General features: G+C 44.6%; 1 protein-coding gene across 5 annotated transcripts in view; it reads left to right on the top strand.

Moving 5' to 3' along the window:
• PGAP1 (post-GPI attachment to proteins inositol deacylase 1) overlaps nucleotides 1–12,846 on the top strand; it is a 764,579-nt gene that overhangs the window by 195,453 nt on the left and 556,280 nt on the right. For all 5 annotated transcript variants that reach the window (XM_069225850.1, XM_069225846.1, XM_069225848.1 and 2 more), the window contains one exon: nucleotides 9,019–9,096. In XM_069225850.1, the coding sequence (XP_069081951.1) occupies nucleotides 9,019–9,096 (78 nt within the window). The remainder of the gene's footprint in view (nucleotides 1–9,018; nucleotides 9,097–12,846) is intronic.

Here is a 12,846-nt window from a genome sequence, read left to right on the forward strand (position 1 = left end):
CACCCCACTCTGTACTGAGCAAAGGACTGCCTCCTCTTCTCCAGGAGCGGCTCACAGCAAGTAGAAGGTGCAGGGCGGTGCATGGGAGAGGGGGCAATTACAATTTTAAAATTTTAAAAAAACTTACCTCAACGCTGCACGCCGCTCCTGCTTCTCCTTGCTGCAGGCACAGGCTCCGAGCCTGCCCTGCAGGCAATTTGCTGGGGGCCTATGCAGGCACTCTCCAGCCCAGCAACTGTATTGCTGGGCTGGAGAGAGCCTACAGCGCATGTGTGTTCGGCTGGCCAAAGTGCTGTGCACTTACCCCTCAAGGCTCGTCACCTCCGTGGCCCCACCCTTTTACCAAACAATGAGAATAAACACAGTTTATTCTCATTGTTTGGTAAAAGTTTTGCAGCTGTCACTTCTGGCGGGGGGCGATTCTCCTCCACCCTCATGGAGGAGCCGCCCCTGCTCTTCTCATTGGCTGACATAAGGTATTAGAGGAGGTGATAGCCCCAGTCCTCCAGGAACCTCAGAGGCTTGCCATTCGAGATCACTGCTGCAGCAGGTAATTTATTTTTTTTTTTTAATGTTTGATGTGTGCATGTTTGTATGTATGAATGTATGTGTATTTGAGCCCGTGCTGTGAATGGCTGTGTGCGTGTTCTTGTGAATGTATAGGGGTGTGAGTAAGTGTGCATGTGGATGGGTGAGGGTATGAGTGTGCATGTGTGGCCTACCCGCCCCCCACTCTAACTACTGGCCATACTAACAAGTCACTGGCACCACATGGTGTCACTGCACTTCACTCTGGATCGCACACTTCCCTCAAGTGATGCCAGGAGTAGATACAAGGAGCCTTGGGAATTGTTGACTCACTTCCTCTTTTACAACTTCTCCAAGATGTCGGATCTGGAGCATTCATTTTTTTCCTGCTGTTTTTCTCTGAGTATATATTTTTTTCAATGAAATGTATTTAAACGTGTCTCTTCTGGGGCAGTCTTCCACCGCTTATACCTTTTGTTTTGCCATTGGTAAGTCTGAGACTGTGATAGTAAACCCAAGGAACTCCACTTCATCAACGTGGAATTCACATTTGCTTAGCTTACCAAAAATTTATATTTTCTCAGAGATGACAATGTCACGGAAGCCTGGTTTATGTGGTGGTTTCTGAATAGATCAAAATATCAACTTTGTGCACCAGTACAACTCTGTGGAGGTATTCATGAAGCAAATCGATAACAAAAAATTGTGAGGTTGCTGGAGTGCTGCATTAATTGAAGAGCATAGGCTTGTACACGAATAACTCACAGGATTGATAGAAGGCTGTCTTTAATTTATCTCCATGTCGGATGCTCACCAAATGGTACACTACTCCCAGATCCAGTATGGTGTAAATAGTTGCTGACGCTAGCTGGTCAAGGAGGTCTGTTATTAACGCCTCAAATGAATGCTGTTTTGCTTTGTTACCAGCCTCAACAAATGTACTCTGCTGTCAGCATTGTAGTACAAAATGTTCATCAACTTCTAACTACCTACCGTCATTAAGAACAACTTATAGATAATATTTTTCAGTTCCAAGTCATAATCTAAGTTTTCTCCGCTGAATTTAGTACATCTGACCAATGCCTGTAGATTAGTTGTAATGGGCACTGCACTTAAAAAGTTTAATGGGGTGTACTCCATCCTCAAATTATATTGAAATAAACTGGAGTATATGTACCAGTATGCCAAGAAAGCAACATGGCTTGGATTAGCTATCCACACATGGAATCTGAATGCTTCGAGCTTTGCTGTGCACTCTGTCTTGAAACTTAACTTTCTACCGGACATTATGACTCTGGGAGTCGAACTGCCACGCCTCAAAGGTATTCTAGACAGGAGCTCATGGATATTTTATCTAGGCAAACCCATGAGGGATGCGACTATGTCTACCCTAACCAGATTAAGGGATGGAGGTGTGGGGTATGCACTTGGGAACCTCAATTGGTGTGTCATAGAGGCCGCCAATCTGCGAAGCAACAGGCTTCGCTTCCGCAAATGAACTTAGAATGCAAGGCTAATCAACACATTACATGTGGCTTGATTAACGTTCGCTCATTGAGCAAACATTGTGTAGAAATTAGGGATATGATTGAAGCCTTTAAGTTAGATTGCCTCTTAATCACAGAAACGTGGGCCAGAGAAGACTCTAATCCAGACTTCCTGGCTGCCTCTCCCCCTGGCTATTTGTTCTCCAGACTCGATAGGACTGGGAAGAAGGGAGGTGGCCTGGCGTCAGTTTTTATGAGTAATCTGCACTGTGCACTTGAATCTATTAATGTTAACCCTGATATTTGTGCCTCTTAATATATCACCGCCCGGGCCCTAAAACGCTTTTCTGTCTTCCTGGCCTGCCATAATCGAACCTATCACCTTGGCCCTCAAGGCCTTAGTATTGGGCGATTTTAATATACATTTCGAAGATTAAAAGGATATGGCAACGGGGTAGTTTTTAGAATTGATGTCTAGCCTTGATTGGGATCTCACAGGCATATCTGCTACACATTGCTCAGGACATGCGCTGGATGGTATTTTCATCCATCACGATAATTATACTAGACTGGACAATATCGCCTTGGATTGGACAGATCACCACTTGCTGACCTTTAAGGCAGCATGTACAACTGTCCCCACTAATGTTCCCTCAGCACCTAGGATTTCTAGGCAATGGCATAAGATAGAGGAGCAGAGCCTAGCCAGGGCCCTGAAGTCTGGCGGGGATAAGGTAAGAGAACGTGGCATCCCCAAGTGGGAGGGTTTTGAGCGGGCTCAGAGTGGCCAATGATATGCTGGCTCCCCTGGTTAAATTAGGTCCCAAGCCTGGAAGGACTTTATCCTCTCCAGCTTACTCTGTAAACCAACAGAGATTGTACCGACGTCAGGATCGTAGATTGAGGTTTCAGCAGAATGTTTGGAAGTGAGCCAAGGTTAGGGCTTCTCTTGAGGTATATAAATCAGCTGGGGACTCCGGGGGGGAGCTCTGGCCTCAGATACTGGACTGAAGCTCACCTGTTTTTCACCTTTACAGGCAAACAGAATTAATGAATTGCTTTGGGGGGTTAAATCAGGGCCCCCCAATGACCCCTGCCCTCCTAGGATACTAAAACTAGTACCTGATTTGGTCTTGGTTGCCCTTGAACCGGTTTACCTAGACATTCTGAAGCTAGGGTGTTTCCCATCAGCCTGGAAGGAATCCATCGTGATTCCTCTTACTAAGAAACCGGGCGGCGACCCAAATGACCTGAAAAACCTACGACCTGTTTCTCTACTGCCCGCCACGGCCAAAGGTTTGGAGAAACATCTTAACATCGAACTGGCTGGTTTTCTTCAGGCCAGTAGCGATTAGACCCTTCTCAACATGGGTTCCGTAAAGCTCATAGTACGGAATCTGCTCTGTTCTCTGCTGTGGATATCATTAGAAGAAGAGTGGATCGGGGGAGGGCGCCATTCTTGTTTTATTGGATCTTTCTGCAGCATTTGATATCATATCCCCTCAATTGTTGATACAACGACTCAACCAAGCAGGAGTTAGAGAAAAAGCACTGGATATTTTAAAATCTTTTTTGATGGACAGATCTATTATGGTTAGCTGCGGTGATTACAAGGCGACTGCGTTTCAACTTCCCTGCGGAGTTCCACAAGGGTCCTCACTTAGCACCACTTTGTTTAATCTCTCTGTTGCCCCACTGGCCAGAATGGTTCGCTCGTTCGGCTTTCAAGTGGTGTCTTATGCTGATGACACTCAGTTGATCATTCCTGTCAACCAGAACTGGGAGGAGGTAGCAGACAGATTTTACAATTGCATGAGTAAAATTAACACCTGGATGAGCAACAATTGGCTGAAAATGAATGGAGATTAGACGGAAATTATTTTCTTTGTCTTAGACACCAATTTATGGAGCTCTCGCTGGTGGCCGAAGTCCTGTTCCAAGTTCATCGACCAGAAACCTCAGAATTGTATTTGACAGGACTCTCTCTTTTGAGCAACATGTTAACCATACCGTCAAATGTTGCTGTTGGTGCCTAAAAATGCTAAAGAAAATCTTCCCCTTTCTTCAGGAAGAACATAAAATGATGGTGACCTTAACCTTAGTTATTTCTAAACTTGATTATTGCAATGCTCTGATGTTCAACATCAGGAAGGTTTCCCTCCATACATAACAGCTGATCCAGAAGGCTGCGGCTCGACTAGTGCTGGATCTCCTGCGCTCAGCATCAGCTAGCAGTAGTCTGAGACAGTTGCATTGGTTACCGGTGGAAAAATGGATTAAGTTCAAGACACTTTGCCTTACTTATAAGGCTCTCCACCAGGAAGGCTGTAATTATCTCAGCTCTGCCTTGCAGCCATACCTGCCCTGCCGTCAGCTTAGATCTTCTGCTCATCTTCTTAGATCTTCTGCTCATCATCTTATTTCAGTCCCCCGCTGCCGTAGGGCTGGATGGGGGATAAAGCCTTTTCAGTGGTGGCAGCGAAACTTTGAAACACTCTTCAGCTGTCCATTAGGATGGAGAAGAAGTACCTCTGCTTCCGGAAGCAGCTTAAAACCTGGCTATTTTCATATTAGGGAGGCCGTTGTAGTTTTTGTGACTTGTTATACTGTTGGGTTTCCTCCGATTTACCTTTCGCCTTTAGCGCTTCGATGCTATGGCCGGAATGTGGTCTGTAAATAAATACAATACATACATACATACCCCCACTCCACGTTCGCTTCGTTCCAATACTCTTGCAAACAGTTACTTCTTAAATCAGATAAGTGGATTGTATCTGCTGCAGAAGTTAACTTGACCTTGGTTCAAAGGAGTCATGTTACTACAGGTACAAAACTTGACATTTTTAGCAGTCTGCACATCCACGTTAGTTTCTACCAAGGTCAGCACTACAATCGGAGACTACCAAAGCGCAGTCAATTAATCAATCAAAGAAATTAGTAGAGCGTGCTACTCACCCGTTAGGGTCTCAAGGCGCGGGGGGTAAACTGGGGGGGGGGGGCAGGGAGGGTCACTGGTCGAACAGCCAAGTCTTGAGGTTCTTTCTGAAGACCAGTAGGTCTTTGGTTTTGCGAAGGTCGGTGGGGAGGGAGTTCCAGGTTTTTGGGATGAGGTAGGAGAAAGACCTGCCTCCTGTGGTGGTGTGCTGGATGCGGGGGACTGTGGCTAGGGCGAGGTCGGCTGATCGGAGGTTGAGTGTGGAAGTTTACTCTTTCATTGAGGTAGGTTGGGCCGGTGTTGTGAAGGGATTTGTGTGCGTGGATGAGGATCTTGAATGTAATTCTCTTGTCTATGTGGAGCCAGTGTAGGGATTTGAGGTGTGGTGAGATTCGTTCGTGGCGGGGGAGGCCAAGGACGAGGCGCGCGGCTGTGTTCTGGATTCTTTGGAGTTTGCGTTTGAGTTTGAGTGTGGTGCCGGCGTAGAGGGCGTTGCCGTAGTCCAGTCTGCTGCTGATGAGTGCGTGGGTGACTGTCTTTCTGGTTTCTGGGGGGATCCATGTGAAGGATTTTTTTAGGGTGCGGAGTGTGTGGAAGCAGGAGGAGGTTAGAACATTGATTTGCTGTGTCATGGAGAGGGAGGGGTCGAGGATGATGCTGAGGTTGCGTGAGTGGGTTGTGGGGGTGGGTGCGGGCCTAGGGCGGTGGGCCACCAGGAGTCGTCCCATGTGGTTTTGTTGGGGCCGAAGATGATGACTTCGGTTTTGTTTGAGTTGAGCTTGAGGTGGTTAGTGGTCATCCAGTTAGTGGCGTGTAGGTTGGTTTTGGCAGTGGTGGGGTTGCGGGTGAGGGAGAGGATGAGTTGGGTGTCATCTACATATGACAGGATGGTGATTCCGTGTGCTCGGAGAATGTTGGCTAGGGGGATCATGTAGATGTTGAAGAGTGTGGGGCTGAGGGAGGATCCTTGGGGGACTCCGCAGGTGATCTTGGTAGTGTTGGAGTCAAAGGGCAGAAGGCAGACTCTCTGGGTTCGGTCGGTGAGGAAGGAGGTGAGCCAGTCTAAGGCTTTGTGGCGGATTCCTATGTTGTGGAGGCGTGTGCGGAGTGTGTGGTGGCAGACGGTGTCAAAAGCTGCTGAGAGGTCTAGGAGGATGAGTGCGACGTTCTCGCCTTTGTCGACTTTGGTCCTGATGTCGTCAGTGCATGCGATGAGGGCGGTTTCTGTGCTGTGGTTCTTGCGGAACCCAGATTGTGAGTGGTCAAGGGTGTTGGTTGCTTCGAGGAAGTGGGATAGGCGAGTGTTGACTAATTTCTCTGCAACCTTGGCGGGGAAAGGGAAGAGGGAGATGGGGCGGTAGTTGGAGAGGATCTCCGGGTCGGCTTTTTTTTTTTTAGGAGAGCGGTAATTTCCGCGTGCTTCCAGGGGTCTGGGTAGGTGGCGGAGTCGAAAGAGGAGTTGATTATGTTGTAGAGTATGGGGGCGATGGTAGGGCTAGCTTTGTTGTAGATGCGGTGTGGACAGGGGTCGGAGGGGGAACCGGAGTGGATGGAGTTCATGGTTTTTTCGGTTTCTTCGTTTGTGGTAGGGGTCCATGTGGATAGTGTCGTGGGGGGTCTTGAGTGGGCGTTGCGTTGGGTGAGAGAGGGGAATGTGTGGTGGGTGTGTGTGATATGAAGCTGTTGTGGATGTCCAGGATTTTGTGGAGGAAGTGGTTGGAAAGGGTGTCACATAGGGGCTGTGTGTGTGTGGGGTCTATGTTGCTGGCTTTGGGTTTGGCAAGTTCATTGATGATGGTGAAGAGTTCTTTGCTGTTTTGGGAGTTGTTGTCAAGGCGTGTCTTGTAGTGATCTCTTTTGGCGGTGCGTATGAGTTGGTGATGGGTGCGAATGTTGGTTTTGAGGGTTGAGAAGTTGGTTGAGGAGGGTTCTAGTCTAGTCTAGTCTGCACATCCACGTTAATTTCTACCAAGGTCAGCACTACAATCGGAGACTACCAAAGCGCAGCAGTCCTTTCTCTCTTGCCCTTCGATAATGATTAACAGGCAAGGGGTATTTATAAAAATATAACGCCTGAGCTGTTCTTATGATGGCTAGCCTAGCATAAAAATCTACAGCACTCTGCTCACGCGCTGGGCACAGTGCCGCTAGAAAAAAAAAAAGCTTTTTGGAGGTTTCATTTTCGGGCAAGGCAAGCTGAATTTGTTAGCTGGCAATAGTTCTTGTTTGCGTTTTTGTCAGAAGTATAGAATGCTCCAAAATTATTCTTTACCACCCCAGGTTAGCCTTAGTAATGTAACGTGTTTTTCAGTCTACTCAGAAATGTCTTATTTTTGTAAATATTTGTTATTGACTTTCTAACGACCATAACAAATAAACACAAAAAGGCAATCGGTCAATCTATCAAGATATGTTTAATTGGTTTAAATATTTGTAAAAAATCATAATCTTCAACCTGGAAAAAAATATTTTAAAAAATGAAGTATTTCTGTGTCCAAAGTAGATGATTTAATCTAGCATTTTATTCCTATGATTTAAAGTCGAAATCTAGAACCTGCTCATGGCAAAACAGACGAGTTTTGTAGATAACATTAGAAGGTGCAAAAGTACTGGTCTGCAGTTTCTGCTTTTCTTTTTTATGGAATAAAACACACAATGAAATATATAGTGCATGATTGTCTGCACAGATGTTTTAGCCAAAGGGCAGTTGTACAGTATCTCTAAAAAAAAAAGAAAAAAAAAAGAGAAACCTCTGGAAATTAATGTCATGAACAGTAATTTACATTATTTTAAAGATACCCCTCAGTAGGATTCCTCACTTAAGTTAGGCACGCCTCTAAAGGATCAGTTGATATCAGTAGAAATTAGGACCTTGCAGAACTTTTTCTTAAGAAGCGCCTCTTGCTGCACATTTGCCTGAAATCTTTTAATGCGCCCAGAAGCCTTTTCTTGTCATTTATACTGAGAGTGAAAGAAATGAGTAATCATTTTCTTGACGTGTTTCAGTCACGGAGCGTGGTGATGGCTTTTGAAACCAGTTACCGCTGATGTCCTGTGCTTGCCTTAGTACTCGACCCCAGCCCGATCCGAAACTGAGTACCAAGGCCACCCCTTTAGCACTTGATCCACAGGGTAGTGGAGTGGAGCGAACCAAGACTTACTCAGGGAGGTGTTTGGTTACAGACTCGGACATCAGTAGAACACTAATAGCACGCGGACGAGCTCCTCTCCACGTCTAGGGATAGCTTGGGATTCCCTCCTTAAGGGTGCCTCCAGCTTCTTCCTGTATAATGTAAACAGACGGGGAGTCAAGAAACCTCTTAACCTCGCTCCACTCTGAGTGACAGTTGTCAGCACCTTTCCCTCTTGAGGTGTTTCTTATGCTTACAAGCAGATTTTGTTGCCTTCATTTTAGTAAATCAGTTATATCCAGGTTCAACACTATTGTTTCCAAAATATCCCTCTGTTCGTCCGTTTGAAGTGAATTTACTGCCACGATGGAACTGGGATTCATTTGTGTGTGACCCACAACTGAAACCGAGTCGTTAAGATCTCACTGACTACCTTCACTGACTACCTTCACGAAAGAAACTTTGGCAGTTCAGGTGTCCTATGTCTCACTGTGACTATAATGTACTGGTATCAGACTCGTGAATGGAATGTTTGTAAGCAGTGATGAATACCTTGCTGAGAACAGCACCGTAGAGGTTCACATTCATTTACAATTAGCAGTCTGATAGCAGCAGCTCAAGGGCTGGACATTTTAAACACGCGCAGCAGATTGTAGTACGAGTCCAAATGAAACAGTAAAGAAGCATGTAACAGAGGTGTGCAATAAAATCATTCACAGCAGGACATTCGACGCAACAAACGCAGATATTCGGTGGGTCTTTGTTCGGTGTGCCATTCGATGAAAGCAGAAAGTATGTGTTAATTCACACGTTAAGTGGATATTGCGTGTACATGTTTTAAAAGATTTCTGTCACATAGGTATCAAATTTGACCTCTTGCCTCAGTGTCCGAAGGGATGTTTTTTTTGTCAATAACCAATGTTCTTTTCCTTTTCAGACTGTGACTTTGAAACTTCAGGACTACCCATCAGTATCGCACTTTGTATTACAAGTGCCCACTACAAATGGGAGCCAGGTACTGACCTACTTTTCGCTGTTTCATCTTAGAATTCGTAAGAGTCTTCTGGAAAATGCATTGAGTGTTAAAAACAAAAGCTTTAGCTATAGATCAAGGGGCGCGCTTCAATATTCTTATTACGTTCCAGGTGAACGTGGATTGAATTTCATTATTAAAGCCTGCTGACACTCTGCCTGGAAAGGCAATTGCTAATGCTATTCTCTTGCTCTACGAGGGTTGCAGTTGACTAAAGTGGTGCCAAAAGTATTTTCCGGAATGCAGACAACTAAGTTCATTAACTACTATTACTAGTACATAGATGTGTGTCACAGGAACCATCTCCACTTAAAAGGACCCCCACCGCTCCTCTTCTTTTGATTAATTGTCTCGCCACTCTAAGCTTTCAAGTAGTTGGGTTTTAATTCATTGGGAACATGTGTGTTCTATAATACAATTAAAAGTAAGCTATCTTTATATATAAATGTACTGTTTTTACGATCAGTACTGCATACCTAATAGAAAACGGGCCATGTCAAGTTCCTTGTATAAAGCACGTGGTTTTGTATAAAGTTAACCTTAGAGACGGCTGCATAGGTACTTGTTGCACCCTAGTATTTTTTTAACAGGGACTTGGCATGGTGCATAAAACCAATTTGTGATGCTGTAGAAAGGTTTTTTATTTGCTATTTAATGAAGAAAGGTAAAGAATTGTTCTGTTCCACATTATATATTTACCTAATTTTCTTGAGAGGTGTTATGAAATGCTGCTGCGTTCCCTTCTCGTCCTCTCAAGCACCAAAATAGAGGTCAGCAAGTCAACGGCGGGTCAAAGTATTAGTAAAAGCTGTGTTTCTTTACATATTGCCATACTTCTACCCTACTGCTGTGGGAAAACCACGACGCCTGTGGAACAAGGAATGGGAATATGCCTCAGGAGTTGGGAGTTTGGGTAGTGGGTGAATTTGATTGGTGTGCCTAATTCAAATACAGTCATAACGTGAGCTTGGCTGTCCTTTAGTTATTTTTTTTATTGCTTTGCTGAGGCACTTGAGATGATTGAACTCTGTTATGTGTCACACTCTCCAGGCGCCAAGCAGCTTTGTGATTCATCTTCCCAGCATTCTCTAATTTGTTTATTTATTTATTTACATTTATAAAGCGCACACAACCCAAACATGTATCTAAGCGCTAGGCGAGTGAGAAAATCCTCAACTCCATAGAACAATTTTTCCGCATGACCGCCTAATCTCTTCTGAAAAGTAAGATTTTGACAGCCCTTCGAAATTCCAAGTATGATTAAATTCTTCTAATGTCCAGCAGTAGTGTATTCAGTAGCCTGGCAGCTGCGACTGAGAAGGCCCCCGCCCCTCATCTAGCCCTTCTGAATCTGGGGGTATTTACCTTCTTGTTTCCTACTGATTTTAGGGCTCTATTAGGGGCATACCAAGAGACTGCGGTCCTCCGATATACCCTGCCCTGACTAGTGCAAAGCCTTGTGTACCAGACATACGACTTTAAATTCAATCCGCCTCTTAATCGGGAGTCTAATAGTTCACATTGGATGCTGATGGTGTGGATCGTCAGCTGATTGCTCTGATTGGTCTCCAAGTTTGTGTGTTGGCTTGACATCAAACGGGCCAGAATTTCCATTAAAGCTCAGTGGTTGAAGGCTTGCATGAATGCCTTTTTGCAGTAGTTTGCATAAAACATTTTTTTCTACTCTCAGTGTAGCATTTAATTCATTCCAAGGCCCCTTGCATTGGGACTCTGAGATAGCTGCCTGTGTTTCTGTAATTTGAATATTGGCTGAATGATTATGTGTGTTACCAGAATTCTGGTTGGTGTGTGGTGCAGGTTTCGGTAGATACACCAAGCCTGTGCTCTAAAACGGTGCATGCATAGTACGGTGGAGTTTGAATTTGATCCTTGCTTCCACTTGGAGCAAGCGAAGGGCAACTGATGTGTGGTCCGTCTTCTATAGGATGAGGCTATGCATTGCTGTCTGAGCTTTTTTTCAGTGTGTGGTTGAGACTCTTCCTATAATCCAGCCATGCCTTTAATTAGTTTTACTTGGTTGTAGCTTGGAGAAACAGAAGTATCTTTATAAGCATAGAAAGTTAGATGGTAATGGTTCCTTTACTTCATTTATTTAAGGCACTAAGATGAAATCTAGGTAAAAAATAATTGCTGTGATTTTCAAGTTTCCTGTAGGAAATGTAGCTGGCCCTAGCGTTGATGGACGAAGGAAGATGTCTGTTTATTTTGCAACTCACTCTCATGGTCTCTGTTTTAGTGCCATGTGGCAAAGAAAATGTCCTCAGACTTTTGTGCCATTTAGGCATATCATGTTATCTTTGTGTATGATGACCTGGCTCCCTCATCAGTATTTCAGGTGGAAATAGAGATGAGGGGCAGTTGCATAGAACTGGAAATTGAGGTGGTGAAATTCAGTTACCTCTACTAAAAGGGGTGTGAAAGTAGTAAAGGTAGCATCTAAGCAGCAGGATCTGGAACTTTTGGGCTCGATTTACAGCTTGTTCTCAGCTCACCCTTCTATATCTATCTTCTGTCAGGTAAGAGGCGCAAAAGTTTGTTTTTTCACAGTTCTGGAGTATATTTCCTTCTCATCCGGGTAGTCAGACAGGTTTTTCCAGAGTTTAGTACAGTCCTTTCTATGCATAGGTTCACTTGCAGTCCTTAATGAGTTGTTTTTCAGAGGTTCTAGTCATGCCCTGGGACGAGATAGGAGTGGGTTTGCACCCGTTTTCTTGATTGCACATGTTGGACCCATCTCAAACTAAACCATCAGTGGGCCCCATGATGGTCCTTATCTTGAGCGATAAATCCTTGAAATAGGATCATTAATGCAGCGAGGAAGAAAGATATAGCATTCCCTAAAGACAGTCCAATATCTTTCTAAAGAACTTTGAGCCTATACAGAGAGACTTTGTGATAGGGTGAGAATTCTGTTCATGGCCACATTGTGGTGGTTGGCGACTGACAACAAGTACTACTTATTTTGGGATCTTAAGGATGCAAAACAATTGTCATCTGTTGGTAGGGGCATGGCTCTTGAAACGTATGTCAACAAAAGACATCCTCTGCAACCACAGCACTCCTCAGCAGACTCTGACACTCAGTCACCTGATCTTCATGATATTTGAAAGTGAGTATGAGGGGCGATATTATATGTGACACAGCATGTGATTCTTTAACCCTGGATTGGCTGATCCCTACAAGATGAATGTTTGAATGTTCTCCATCTGCCTTGGGCTGCACTATGTTTCCCCTAAAATCTTGCTGTCTTCCTATATGATGTTACTGGTGGGGTCTATCTGCAATCGATACCACCCTTTTTTCACAATCACTATGCCTCCCTGCTTGGTTGTGCCTCTCCTTCTTCCTCTAGCCCACCCTAGTAATCCACCCTGACATTTCTGGTGTTATTTTCCAGTACAGTCTACGTTGACTGAATTCCGGCCCTATGACTTGGCAAAGCTTATGACTCTGCAGCTGGATTGCAAAGTCCAGACCTATTAACTTTGCAGTGATCATTAGAAGAATTTTAAGTACTGGTACTATGTGCCACAACTCTGGTATAACAACGTCACCCCCTCCAGGGCTGTGGAATTTAATAAAATATCTACTTGTCCATGGGACAGATTGCTTTATAAATCTACTTCTCCTGTAAAAAAAATCCACTAGGCTCCTTGTTGCAACATAGTGCAGCGATAAATTAAGACAGCAATCCCATTATATAGCAGCTCT

The sequence above is a fragment of the Pleurodeles waltl genome, chromosome 3_1 (assembly GCF_031143425.1).
Source record: "Pleurodeles waltl isolate 20211129_DDA chromosome 3_1, aPleWal1.hap1.20221129, whole genome shotgun sequence".
In the NCBI taxonomy this organism is placed as follows: domain Eukaryota; kingdom Metazoa; phylum Chordata; class Amphibia; order Caudata; family Salamandridae; genus Pleurodeles; species Pleurodeles waltl.